The sequence below is a fragment of the Limulus polyphemus genome, unplaced genomic scaffold, assembly GCF_000517525.1.
Source record: "Limulus polyphemus unplaced genomic scaffold, Limulus_polyphemus-2.1.2 Scaffold1995, whole genome shotgun sequence".
NCBI lineage: Eukaryota > Metazoa > Arthropoda > Merostomata > Xiphosura > Limulidae > Limulus > Limulus polyphemus.
In genome coordinates this window covers 42,854-57,864 of record NW_013667605.1, presented here as the reverse complement: position 1 = coordinate 57,864, position 15,011 = coordinate 42,854, and the positions used below count along the sequence as shown (strand labels likewise).

At 35.4% G+C, this 15,011-nt stretch overlaps 1 protein-coding gene across 1 annotated transcript in view; it reads right to left on the bottom strand.

Moving 5' to 3' along the window:
* LOC106465596 (apoptosis-stimulating of p53 protein 1-like) overlaps window positions 1-15,011 on the bottom strand; it is a 29,736-nt gene that overhangs the window by 6,835 nt on the left and 7,890 nt on the right. The window contains exons 3-6 of the mRNA XM_022393528.1: window positions 11,679-11,875; window positions 4,460-5,158; window positions 2,030-2,481; window positions 1,544-1,582 (exon numbers count right to left, since the gene is read on the bottom strand). Coding sequence (XP_022249236.1) covers window positions 1,544-1,582; window positions 2,030-2,481; window positions 4,460-5,158; window positions 11,679-11,875 — 1,387 coding nt within the window. The remainder of the gene's footprint in view (window positions 1-1,543; window positions 1,583-2,029; window positions 2,482-4,459; window positions 5,159-11,678; window positions 11,876-15,011) is intronic.

The window sequence follows — 15,011 nt, the reverse complement described above, 5'->3', positions numbered from 1 at the left end:
CTGACTTTAACAATACTAAAATAACTAATGTTTACCTTAACTTTTTTTTACCTCCTTTAGAACTTACATTTATCTTCTTTGTGAACAATTTAAAAGTCTTCTACTGAAGGAAGTATTATGTAAAGGGTCGATCACTACTAGCTCTCTCTAGTAACGAAATACTAAACTTTAGCATACTTAGTGATGCAGGCACCAATACAATATTTCAATGTTATAATAAGGCATTAAACTAATTATTGGGTTCACGCGACGTCAGATCCTAGGAAATCACCAATGTCACATGTTTTTATATACTCTTTTTCATTTAGTTTAGTCATTTTCAATCAGTCATTAGGCACAGCTTCCATACTTTCGTTTTGAATAACGAATTCACAAAGTACGTCTGTATAGAAAGTTCGAAATAGTTTGTTTTATTATTGCTGACTGGTGGCAACTAACAGACGTACACTAAAAACAAATGGCCATTAAGACTGAGGCTTACTTTAAACGTTACTTATAACACTTTTTTTTTGTCGTCAGCACGAATATATAAACGCATTCCTTGGACTATTTGAAAATATTTTTGCTCCACTTTCTATGATTTAGGAGAAAATTATATATCGATTGACAATTCTCACCGACAAAATATTTTAATAAATCACTGTCAAAGCCAGCCAATTTGCACCTATAACAATTTTTACCTTGATATGAATAAAAAGACTGAAATCAGTTTTGTGGATACGCGTATATAATATTAAAAGAAATTAGTGTTACTATTTTATTACGCTTAGCGACTGTATTATTGATGTTCTTTATATGCAGGTTTCGTTTGGTGAAAAACCGTTAAGTCTAATAGCTCAACTCTAAATGACAAAACATTTTAAAAACAACTAAATATACTGAGTATACCAAAAACCGACACCTAATAAACAAAAACATATTACTAATACCAAGCAAACGACTTAAAATAAATAATTACATATAAAATTATGGATATATAAAAGGTTTAATTGTTTCGCATCTCTTAATACTAAACTTTAAAAAATATTAGTTTTCGGCAATTCAACAGATGGCGTTCGTGCAGAAAATAATGTTCCTTTTGACCAGAAGGTAACTTTCAGATAAATGAGTGAAAATTTGAGGTTTACTTATTTCCTGTCTAGTTAATTCTAAACAATTAGTACATGCTAAAGTTATAAGACTAACCGTCCAAAAGCGTTTCACTTTAGCATATAATACCAACATCTAATATGAAATATCAAAAACATGAAACGTGCATATTTCATTCTTTTTCCTGTCAAACGTTACAGCTTTGTAAACAGTTAGTATGTTTGACTTATTCGTTTATCATGCTGCTGACTTCTATATTCTGTGGTTCAACAGAACCCACAGACCAAACGTAGACAAAAATTAGATAGTTATACAAAAATATTGAAACATAAGTTGAAATACACACAGAAAAACTTCATTTTCATTAGAGGGTTGAGACCGTTAGTTGTTAGAATTCGACATTTGGAGGATAAACATGAGCTCCGTCTAGCGAACCAAAAACAAATCACTTTACCTCATTACAATTCGATAATACAGTAGACGTTCTCTGTAGCTGTGAAAGCAAAACAGATATGTAATTAAATGCGTTTTGTACATAAAAATTAATGTATTTATGTGTGCATGGTACATTTACATATTTGAAACTTAGCGAAAGAAAATGTTCATAATGCTTCAATAAAAGATTTTACAAGAAATTGTGGTAATTACTAAAATTACATATATAAGTTTATAATAATAAATTTATGAATGAAATTAAGTAGTCTCAAACATGTATGCATCGATCATCCCTTTTTAAGAATGACATCCAAATGGTTTCATCATAGCCACATGAAAACATATAACAAAGTGTAAAGTAGGCCTAACGCAAGTAAGTCTATTTAACATTTATTTGTGTGGTTTCAAGTTCCTTTTCATATCCAGATGGAAGTCTTTCTTTATGAATATTTTCTTATAATGATGAAAAAAAACAAAAAAACTCATTACAAAATTCTGGTAGTACCTCAATCCGTTGGTGCGCTTGCTAGTCTGGTTTCCATGACCTTTTAGAATGGATAAGGCCGAGTCCACTGAATCTAAGGATGTTTCTGCATAACCTCTTTCAGAAGAAGATCCATTTTCAGCAAGGTGATGGGTTTGTCGAGGTGGGGGCACGGGCTTCACCGGGATGGGAGGTTTTGGTGGAGGAGAAGGTTTCATAGTAGAAATGATAGCTGTTGAAGTCGGCATGTTGGTTTCTCGTACTGATACAATTTGATGACCATCCGAGGAACCATTACGTCTGGGACTAGTCGATGATTGAACCCCCTCGCGAGAGGAAGAAGACTGGTGCAGAAGAGGAGGGTTCACATCTGTCCTCGAGAAGGGTTGGGAGATGCATACAGGGTTTCCTTGAGCCGTCGGTTTTGGTTTTGGTAAGGTAGGTGGTAGCCTGCTGTTGGTCATAGATGGAAGCTAGAAGTAGAAACTGTTCTCATAACAACGGAACTGAAAAGGCAGCATTATCTTTATACCAGAGAAACAGAAATAAAATTATATCTTTTTAAAAACAATTCCACCTGAAATGTACGCTCAACTACAGTATAAGTCTCAAGATATTGTACTGAACTGCGACATCAAATATTTTGTTCTAGAAATGGCGCGAGGTCTTGTAAAGTAGTAAATATAGATATACGGTAATAGAAATGACACAAACAGTTAATACCGACACACTGTAGTAACAATAAAACAATCGGTAACAATTACTTAACAATGCTACACTGTAGCAGCGATAAAATAATCAGTGTTAATTAGTTAACACTTCTACACTAGTAACAATAAAATAATTAGTGTTAATTAGTTAACACTTCTACACTAGTAACAATAAAATAATTAGTGTTAATTAGTTAACACTTCTACACTAGTAACAATAAAATAATTAGTGTTAATTAGTTAATAATGATGCACTATAGTGAAAATAAAACTATTCGTTAACTGATACACTGTAGTAACAATAAAAAAGTCTCAATTAAGTAACACTAATACACTGTAGTAACAATAAAAAAAGTCTGAATTTAGTAACACTAATACACTGTAGTAACAATAAAAAAGTCTGAATTAAGTAACACTAATACACTGTAGTAACAATACAGTAATAAGTATCAACTGATTAATACATATACACTCTAGCAACAAGATGGTACTCAGTGTCAAAGATAGCTTAATGTGAAACTGTAATTTAAAAATGAATTTTGTTTTCTAAACAATACTTTAATATTATAAACAAGGTTTCATCTTATATAGTTGGTTTACAATGTTCTCGTATGTATATTTATTAGTGAATTAAAAAAATGATTTACAGTATATCTGAACTCCTATTTTCCACAACAAATATTTCTGGAAAAAAGCCCACCCGGTGTGTCAGTGGTAAGCTTGAGGTCTTATAACGGTAAAAATTCGATTTCCATCTTTGCGCCAGGCAGATAAGCCTATTGTACAGTTTTGCTCTGAAAAACAATCAAATTTCAAAAAAGATAAAAAAAAAATGTCTCATTAATACGAAATGTTAGTCTAGATGGCTATTTGCTTTCTAATCGTCATACTTCGCGAACATTTCGGATATTCAGATAAAGGAGGAGACAATTATTTTGTGTGGAGACGCCAAATGTCTAATAAAAGATTATAATTCAAGTTTCTTGCAGTAAAATGTTTTTTAAGTTAAGCCTATTTTTTCGCGATAGGAAGGAGATATATTCAGTTTGTAAAACAGGACACTGAACGTCACAATTGTCGTTTCTATTGTACAGCAATACTGTTTTGCACAGATCCGATAGATATTTTATCTTCGAAGAGGGAATTAATCATACACATTGTTTTTCTGCTAGTATATCACAAAAACACATTTTCTAAAATGGATGTAATCTCGAAAAACGTTTAAACTTTGTGAAAATGTTTGAAGACTTTTGAAATTGGCTTTAAACAAATCTGCTTTCGGTATTGCATCACTAATTGACAAGCGCAAGTTAGTCCTGTGGGAGAGCTCTAGATTTCGGATCTGGGAATCCAGGTTCGAAACCGTGCTTACTACAAAATGTTTCCTCCACTTAAAACTGTGGATGCGTTATAAGAGTAGTATTCAATTCCTTGGCATGGATGGCGAAGTGCTGCTGACTGGGCTGCATTCCCTCTGGTCAGTAGTTCACAATTAGGGACGGCATCATAAATACAATAATTGTTGCTTTGTCATCGGAAGTCCAACGGGCTATTATCTCCTTTAAAACATCACCATATATATTTCTCTTTACTCAGAGATTTTACAGACATGGCACTCCATTTCAAATCTAAGATTTAAATACGAAAGAAAGAATTGCGTTAAAAAATATTCTAGATCTACTCTACCGTTTTATAAAATTACTTACGATATATTTCCAAACGAAAATTATAATTTACTTACATTGTTACTACTGGGCTGTCCTTGAACTATGACATTACCACTAAGACGTCCTGTAGAAGTAGAAAGCGTACCGGGGATAGAACCGTTAGGCCTTAGGCCTAAATGGCTAGCGTGAAGGGGGAGAGGGGAGAGCTTTCCAGGAGGTGGTAGGATTACAGTGGGTTTCATGGCTAGCTGCTGCTTAGTGTTAGAAGAAGCTGTGACAGATTGCTGCACAGTCTCTTCTTCTGTCGACTTGGGTCCCTCTCCATTCTCCTCAGAGCTAGTGTCATCTTTCCAATTTTTTACGGTAAACTTAGTATTGTATGGCAGTGTTTGATATTTTGGGTCATTTTTATTGCTAGCAAATTCACTCAGTTCTTGGATGCCTTTTACGCCCCCTAACGGAGCATCTAGGTCGTCTTGAACCCTATCCGGTTCCACGGATGCCTGTTTTAAAGGTTCCACCGCAACGATTTTGGTATTGGGAGGTCGTGGGTGTATCTTCGTTGACCCAGTTCTTACATACGCTTGCTTGGCTACAGTTGCCGCATGAATCTTGTTAGACATCTGTTGGTTCAACATCCGCTTCCGGTGGAGACGTTGCTGTAATTCGGCAATTCGTTGGTCCATTCCTGAAATATCTTCCTGACGTTTTGCCAAAGTCTCCCTCTGGTGTGCAATTCTTTCATTTTGCTGTTCATTAAGTTTTGTTCGATACTAGAAAGAGAAAACAATAATAATATTTTAACAGCATAACTTTTAAACTGTAAATATTTTTATCATATAAAATCACGAAGCTTTGGCGTTTACGATTTCCGAATGAACATGCAAATATACTGAAATTGAATGAAAAATTAAAATACTTTTATCCAGTGCGACTAGGAACAAGGTTTACGTTCCACGAGCGTGGGATAACTTTAGTGTCATAAAAATTAGTTGTATTACCGCTCGTTTTCTGTCCTTCACACTAAAACTTCTGACAAAAAGCAACCACTTTTTTAGGGTTTTAAAGTAAAAGATCGTAAATAAAATGAACGATTATATTAAAATATATGTATATAGTTTGTCTTCGATTTCTTTAAATATCTATTGAATCAGCCTTTTCTTTCCTTTTGAACATCATTTTTTGTATGTTTTCTTTCACTGGACAAATGTTCTCTGTAGAATAAACTTCTAGACATACTGACAGATAAGACGTGATTCACACTTGTCTTCCGCATTTACATGATCCCCTTTTGATCTTCAGTTTGATTTACTATTTAAGTTCCCAGATCCCCTTTTGATCTTCAGTTTGATTTACTATTTAAGTTCCCAGATCCCCTTTTGATCTTCAGTTTGAATTACTATTTAAGTTCCCAGATTCCCTTTTGATCTTCAGTTTGATTTGCTATTTAGTTCCCAGATCCCTTTTTTATCTTCAGTTTGATTTACTATTTAAGTTCCCAGATCCCCTTTTGATCTTCAGTTTGATTTGCTATTTAGTTTCCCAGGCACCTTTAATGATCTTCAAACTGATTTTATTTCATTCTTGAGATTCCTTTAATTTCTAGTTTGGTATTTTATTAAATTGTCGAGATCTCTTTTATAGTGTCACTTTAATATCTAAGTTAATTTCCAGATCTCCTTTTGATCTTCATTTGGAATTTTGATTCAACTATTTAAATTCCCTTTTGATGTTCAATTTTATATTTTAAAATTGGCCATCTTGATGCACTTATATAATGTTTACAGTAATCAATTCATTAACAACACTAGAATCCGGGTTTCGATGCCCGTGGTGGGCAGAGCACAGACGGCCCATTGTGTAGCTTTGTTCTCAATTACACAAAAACAAACAATTTGAAATATAACATACAAGCAAACATTTCCTCAAAGGTGGGGTAATGCATTTGAACTCACAACATGTTTTTTAGATAGATACCAAGGTCTTCCAATGGAGGGGGTATCATTCTGTGGTACCAGTAATGTTAGTGTTGTTGTCATAATGTAACCTGCAGAGTCTGAGAAAACCGATAAAACAGTTGTTGTTTAAGTAAAACTTTACCATCAGTTTTAGTAACTGTGAAGATACAAAAGCCCAAGAATTAAGTGAAGCCGTTAGATTGGAAGACAACAAATACACTCACATGTTGTGTTATGATGAACCATGAGGAAAACAATATACACAGTCATATAGTGTGTTATAATGAACCATGAGGAAGACAGCATACACAGTCACGTGGTGTGTTATGATGAACCATGAGGAAAACAATATACACAGTCATATAGTGTGTTATAATGAACCATAAGGAAGACTGTATACACAATCACATGGTGTGTTATGATGAACCATAAGAAAGACAGTATAACACTCAAATGTTGTGTTATGATGAACCATAAGAAAGACAGCATACACAGTCAAATGTTCTGTTATGATGAACCATGAGGAAAACAATATACACAGTCATATAGTGTGTTATAATGAACCATAAGAAAGACAGTATACATAGTCATATGGTGTGTTATGATGAACCATAAGAAAGACAGTATACACAGTTATATGGTGTGTTATGATGAACCATAAGAAAGACAGTATACACAGTTATATGGTGTGTTATGATGAACCATAAGAAAAACAACATACACAGTCACATGGTGTGTTATGATGAACCATGAAGAAAACATTATGCATAGTCACATGGCGTGTTATGATGAAACATGAGGAAGACAACGTAGATAGTCACATGATGTATTATGATGAACCATGAGGTACACAATATACATAGTTACGTGGTGTATTATGATGAACCACAAGGAAGACAACGTACACGGTCGTGTGGTGTGTTACTGGCAATAACACAGAGACACATAATACAAGTGAGTAAAATTTTCGGAAATGACTTTTATGCTGAGTTTAGCCGGATGACTAGTTGATGTTTAAAGAGAGAAACTGCACAGCGTTTCAATGATAACTACTCAACTGTTTCAAAGAAGACATTTTCACTTAAGACAGCTAACACAAACATCCATCTTTTTATGGTTAAAAATACAGCTAATACAACTAAATACAAACATCCATCTTTTTATGGTTAAAAATACAGCTAATACAACTAAACACAAACATCCATCTTTTTATGGTTAAAAATACAGCTAATACAACTAAACACAAACATCCATCTTTTTATGGTTAAAAATACAGCTAATACAACTAAACACAAACATCCATCTTTTTATGGTTAAAATACAGCTAATACAACTAAACACAAACGTCCACCTTTTTATGGTTAAAGATACAGCTAATACAACTAAACACAAACATCCACCTTTTTATGGTTAAAGATACAGCTAATACAACTAAACACAAACATCCACCTTTTTATGGTTAAAAATGGAACTTATCTTGCGTAGCTTCGCAGTAGTTTTTTTTAACCAATTTTCACGAGGACGACAATGTTTACAGTTCTCAGGCCAATGAAGATGGTGTCGTGTACGACGACAAGAAAGCAGAATATATTCTAACCGGTAAAACAGGTATTCGTTAAAAAGTAATAAACTTTTTTTAGGATTACAAACAATGTTTAATGTCATCTTGCACATACAAAAAGGACTATTCCTTTCACCCTCGTATTAAATTGTTCACTTATTTTAAGGAAGAACATGAGATGGGCAGGGCGTGTTTGAAACACATTAACGTGAAAAATCTGGCATCATTAGCGAGGCAAGAAAGCCTTTAACGCTGTTTTTATGGTATTTTCTTTATGCATACATACACAGAACAGATTAAGTCTCATTTTAGTTATTTGATTGTTTGCTGTTAAGAGCAAAGCTACAAAACAGGCCATCTGTGCTCTGCCTACCACGGGTATCGAAACCCGGATTTTAATGTCATGAGTTCTCAGAAATACTGCTGAGCCAGAGATGAAGGGAGCGCCCTTATTTCGGCACTGACGCCCATGTTTGAAACAATCTTTTAGCGAAAGTTATAAATGTTTTGGTGTTAAATTTTCGCGCAAGGAAAGGATAAAGGTTGAATTTTAATGAAACGTTTTTTTATAGTTTCAAAGTAGTGAACATCACAATTATGTGTATCCAAAGTTAAACTAACAGTTAAAAACGAATCGCAAAAAAAACATGTTTAAAATCTTCGTGTGAACATTTGTGTACTACTTTTCTACCATTTGTCACACAAACGTTACTAAACCAAACAATATTTCGGTCTTAACATTACACTGCTGGGTTAATGACTTGTTACTGCCGAGTTTAATATATTTTTTTTAATGTGACTCGTGTTATCAGCGATTCTGTAACCAATATCTACGAACTACTTTTTTTGAATAAATGTGCTTAGCAAATTGACAAGATCCATCGGAACTTCTAGGGTTAATACTGCAAACATGACTAGCATAGTGTTTTTCTATGACCCGACTGAAATCGCTTGTTTAATAATGAAATGTTAAAATTGTCTTTTTATTACCATATGTGCTGAATAATGCGTTTAAAGCCATGGACGTGTCCTCCGGTGGGACAGCGGTAAGTCTATGGATTTACAACGCTAAAACCAGGGGTTTGATTTCCCTTGGTGGACACAGTAGATAGCCTGATGTGGCTTTGCTATGAAATAACACACACACACACACATTCGACACGGAATGGTATTGAAGTGACTAAGAACCTCCAGTAACGGACACTACCTCCCCCACTAAGAAAAAAAACAAAAAATACTTAAAACTGCAATAGATCATTTCAAAACATTTCCCACAATGCCTCAATTAAACAATACCTTTCTCAACCTTGGGCTCGTGGCTTTAAACATTTCAAACTGCAAGGTATTATTTCAAATACATATCCCAAAACGCTTCAAGTTAACAACACCTTTCTGAATCTTGAGCTCGTGGCTTCCAATCAATGGTTACTAAAATGACATTATGTCATAGTTTTCTAGGTTGTTTTTTGGGATTCCTTGTTTAATTCTTATCGACGCTTCACTAAAATTGAAACCAGCGCACTTCACAAAATATGAAACTGAAAATCCAATTAGAATCTGGTGATTGTAGCTCTGAGAATTAAGTCATTATTCATGATGTTATGTTTCTTGGTTTTTCTTTAAGCACTCCAAGTAAAAATGATAGGAGCGATAATTATTGGAAACTTATAATTCTGGTCTTTCGTTACAAGTTGACTTGCATAAATAATATATAAATAAATAAATATTCATCTGGTAACTATTATAATATTATGGTGTGCCGTCAGTGTTTTCCAACCTTATTCAGCAGCTGTAAGAAGGCACAGCTTGCCGGGTTATTCATAATGGAAAGCTAACTGAGGCCTTCCAAATCCAGACTGTAGTGAGACAAGGCTGCCTTCTATCACCAACGTTTTTCTTGTTGGTGATTGACTGGATTATGTGTGAAACAGTGAAGCAAGGCAGGACTGGAATACAGTAGTCACTGAGACAGTCCCTTGAAAACCTAGACTTCGCAGACGACCTGTGTTTTGTGTCACATAATAGGCAATACTTGCAAACACAAACAGACAGGACTTGTGGTGCACACGGGAAAAACATAAATAATGAAGGTCCACAGTAAGAAGAGGCGGCCATCACGTAGAATAGAAACAACTAAAAAATTCATTTAACTGAGCAGAATTGTCCACGTCACATAAGGCACAGACGAAGACATAAAAACAAGCATTGGGAAAGCTGGCTATGACTTCAACACCCTAAAGTCTGTTGAGAACTCTGAGGTTTTCTCCACAAGAAACAAATTCAGGATTTTCAATAGTAACGTCAAACCAGTCCTACTATATGGTTCTGAAATACGGAGAATAAACACCACCACATTCAACAACTTTCGCCAACAAATGTCAAATGAATATAATGCGAATTAAGTGGCCAGAAACCATTAATAACAACGATCTTTGGCAGAGACCAACCAACCAAGATCTAAATATCACCCAAACAGCCAAAAGGAAATGGGGCTGGATTAGAGATACCCTCAGGACATCACCATCAGACAAGCTCTCAAGTGGTACCCACGGGGACACAAGAAAAGTAAGCCGTTTGGAAAAGACTTGAAGAAGAAGACCGGTCGATGAGGAGATGAGAATGACCTGCGGGTGAGGTGAAGAAGGCAGCTCAGAACCTTGCCCAATGATGAAGTGTTGTTTAAACCCCATGGTTCGTTCGGATTTTCAAGTATTTGAAACAATTTTAATATTTCCAAAATTATACGCTGTGGCTAAGTGCTTATTAGCATTATGGTTGAGGAAAAGTTTGTAAATCAACAGACGAGGCTTAGCCATTAGAGTTGTGGTTAAGGTCAGGCTTATTAAACTTGTGAGACCCTAAACCATTAGTGTCGTGTTTGAGGCTACGTTTATAAACTTGTCAGACGGGGCTAAGCCATTAGTTTCATGGTTGAGATCAGGTTTATTACGCGTGTGAGACGAGGCTGAGCCATTAGTATTGTGGCTGAGGTCAGGTTTACTGTATTACCGAGACAAGGCTCAGTCATTAGTGTCGTGGTTGAGATCAAGTTTATGAAACCATTAAGACAAGGCCGAGCCATTAGTTTCGTGGTTGAGATCAGGTTTATTACGCGTGTGAGACGAGGCTGAGCCATTAGTGTCGTGGTTGAGATCAAGTTTATGAAACCATTAAGACGAGGCCGAGCCATTAGTTTCGTGGTTGAGGTTAGGTTTGTTAAATAGAAATACGAACCGAAAGATACGTTAGAGTACGTCCTTTAAACAGATATACGTTTCCGAGGGCAAGCAACTGTGGACTGAGATCAAGTCTGTAAAACAGACATTCGAGTCCCCCAATGGGACAGCGGTAAGTCTGCGAACTTGTGACACTAAAATCCGGGGTTCGATTCCCCGCGATGGACACGGCAGATAGCCCGATGTGGCTTTGTTCCAAAACAAACAGACATTCGAGTCCCCCAATGGGACAGCGGTAAGTCTACGAACTTATGACACTAAAACCCGCGATGGACACAGCAGATAGCTTGATGTGGCTTTGCTCCAAAGCAAACAGACATTCAAGTATTCGCGCACAGTATTACGGCTGTTCGAGTAAAATTTTCGGTTAAACAGAAGTAAGAGGTCCAATAACATTATTATTACTGTGGGGGAGTACGAATCTCTGCTCAAGTTTACAAAGAACTTAAGGTACCACTGAAACACTAGTAGTGTTTGTGATGATGTACGAAGAATATGCTGCGCTTCAAACGGAAGTTGTTACTGGAAATACACTCACCACTAACTCCTGTTTTAGTTTTTCCACCTCCAAGACAGCAGGCAGAGAAGCGTTGTTATTACTGGTCTTGAGCCCGTTGAGATTACCTCGACGTAGTTCCTCCAGCTGCCGCGTGAGGTTCTCCACCTTTGCCACTGCTAACGACAGTTCTTTCTCTTTCTCATTAAAAAGTGCCCGGATAGAATCTAGTTCTGCTCCTGCGAAAATAAAATTAAATTGTGAGAAAGATAAAATCCAACTTAAAAAAAAATTCATATATATTTTTTCAACTTACATAAAGGACAGACCAAAATCAGTATCATAACTAACATTCAAGTAGTGTCTTCCTTGGAATACTAAGAGAATAACTAAATTTTTTTAAAACCAATTTCAAGTCCAAGCGATCAACAGAAACAAAATGGCGGCCGTTTACATTTTGTCCAGAGAGGTAGGTGTTGTGTACAAAAAATTATTTTTATTTGTAATGTGCAAATAAGAAGCCCCCCCCCCAGTAGCACAGCGGTGTGTCTGCGGACTTACAACGCTTGAAACCAGGTTTCGATACCCGTGGTGGGCAGAGCACAGATAGCCCTTGTGTAGCTTTGTGCATAATTAAAAACAAACAAGCAAATAAGACCGTTATAAAAAGTCATCTTCGTAGGTTTGGCCACTCTAACTCTTAAGATAATTTCATGTAGATTATAATTCTATTTGAACAGTTTGACTTTTTACGGGCTTATTTCTAATAATAATAAAGACAATGAGGTTGAATCTACATTATGCACCATAGTGTCAATTCCACGGAACTATTTTTTTAATAGAAATTATACTGCAAAAGGTCTGCGTATTCATAAAAGAATCATGTTCTACGTGATATTCTCTTAAGTTACAATGGTCAAAAATATCAAAATGGCTTTCTATAATCAAGTTTTTTTGTGTATGCAAAAATACTTTTTGTAGACAACAGCCACCAATCTGGACAAACTAGGGTGCGGATAAGCCCTCTAGTAGAGCACTGGATTTCGGAGCTGATGGGCCGAGTTATAAGAATGACAGCCAATACCTTAGAGTGGATAGTGGGTAGTAGCGTGCTGCTGACTTGCTATCTGTCTTCACTCTGGTCAGTAGTTGGAAACTAGGGATGGTGGAAAATATCTTTAGTAGTTTTGACATAGGCCGCTATTTTGTTTCTGTTGAACCCATTGACCGAAATTAGTGACAAACAAGTAATGTTTTTCTAAATATTTCAATAAGATATTACATGAATACTAACCCTAATACTGACTTTCGGTCACTGATCTTTACCAGTCCTCCTTTATAGATGATTTAAGAAACAATAAATCATTCCCTTCCACAACAAAGTGCAAGAAAATCGATTGAAAATATATTTTTAATATTTTACTCTTAAGGAAGATGATTAAAATTTTAAGAACCAATTTTTTAATGTTTTAAATGATTTAAAATCAAACAATGCACACGAGAAAAGAAAGAGAGATTTTACAAGTGACTTGAAAAAAAGAAAGTAAGCCGTTACAACGAGATGTCGTTCTTTTTTTAACGAATACCAAGACAGTGTACAACGAGATGAAAAAAGAACGTTAACGAATACCAAGACAGTGTACAACGAGATAAAAAAAGAACGATAACGAATACCAAGACAGTGTACAGCGAGATGAAAAAAGAACGATAAAGAATACCAAGACAGTGTACAACGAGATGAAAAAAGAACGATAACGAATACCAAGACAGTGTACAACGAGATGAAAAAAGAACGAACTTTTATATTTGATTATCTTGTAGCTGTGTGAAGGACGGGATTAATTCTGACTTCCAGCTCTTCATCGTGAAGATCTAATTTCTTGTATGTCATCATAAGATGGTTCGAAAGTTCTCTGTCAGTTCCTTATTTTGACAAGTCTGTTGATATAAGAGGATAAAAGTCTGGATAACGCGTTGGTAATGTTTTATTTAAACGTTTTCATTCTGTCGAAGAGATTCTTCCCTTTTTGATTAAACGTGGCTCGGAGATAAAATGAGCTTACAACGCTAAAACGCGGGGTTCGACCCCTACGGTGGGCACGGCGCATCTTTGCGCTTAAACAAATCAAAACTCCCATAGTAGTTTGTCTGTTACTCATAATTAAGACTATTAATTATTAATTGTAATTAATTTTGTAGAGTTTTAGCAGCTCTTCTGGTGGAAGTTATTACGTAATTGAGATTTCGTGACTTTCTCTGAACGAGTATTAGGTATAGACAAACTCCTTTCAGCAAACAAAAGTACCTTTAAAATATTCTTATAATATATACAACGTAAAGAAGCGCACGCGCTTATTTATGGCCAAAGTTTAACCTTTTTGTATGGCGTAAGTTGTTTTTAACTTGCTCCAACAAAAGTCACGGGAAACAGAAAACAGTTTTGATTACTATGTTATTGTGGAAAGATTTTAAACCACCTGTGATATCAGAACGAATTTATTTAAAATAAAACTTGTGTGGCCTCATAAGAGAGAGGAGAAAGTAATATCACCGAAACTTTCCCTAAAAATAACCAGAAAATATCATGGTTTCCAGTTTTACAAAAAAAAAAAACTGTGACGGACATGCAATGATTGAAAGACATGGAAAATTTGAAGAAATAACAAAAAAGGACAATCAAATGAAAGTAAATGCAGCTTTAAAACAAAACCCGAGTTTCCTCCAAGAGGGGAAACTTGATAGACCTTTTACCGCGCTACTTTATTTAAGTGCTATCTAAAGCACGTTCCCAATTCCTGAGGTAGTCACGTGACAGCCAATAACGTGTATATTAAATCTGTTATAAAAAGACACAACTTAATTATTTCTCGAAGTTCGGAGAGCTTAACTAGAGCTTTTACTTTGACTTAACTATAATACGGAGAGTGCTTGCATCTTGAATACACTATAAGAACGTTGCGCTTACTGTCCTCTGGTGGTAAATAATATGTATCTAGAAGGAAATGTTGCCAATGTTTTGCAGAATTAAAAACGTTACATAATGGGGTGAGATATCGTATATGAACCTAATGTTATTTCCTGCTATTAGTTCCTATGATTTTCAAATTTAATAACGCCATCGCCAACAAAACAACAACAAAAAAAAACACGTAATCTTAGTAAAATATTTTTGATACTGAGAGAATTAACGTTAGGAATCACCCTGTGGTACGTTTACCATACATAGTAACTGTGCTGCCAAATACAGGAAACAGCTTTGATATTGAGAGAATTAACGTTAGGAATCACCCTGTGGTACGTTTACCATACATAGTAACTGTGCTGCCAAATACAGGAAACAGCTTTGATATTGAGAGAATTAACGTTAGGAATCAC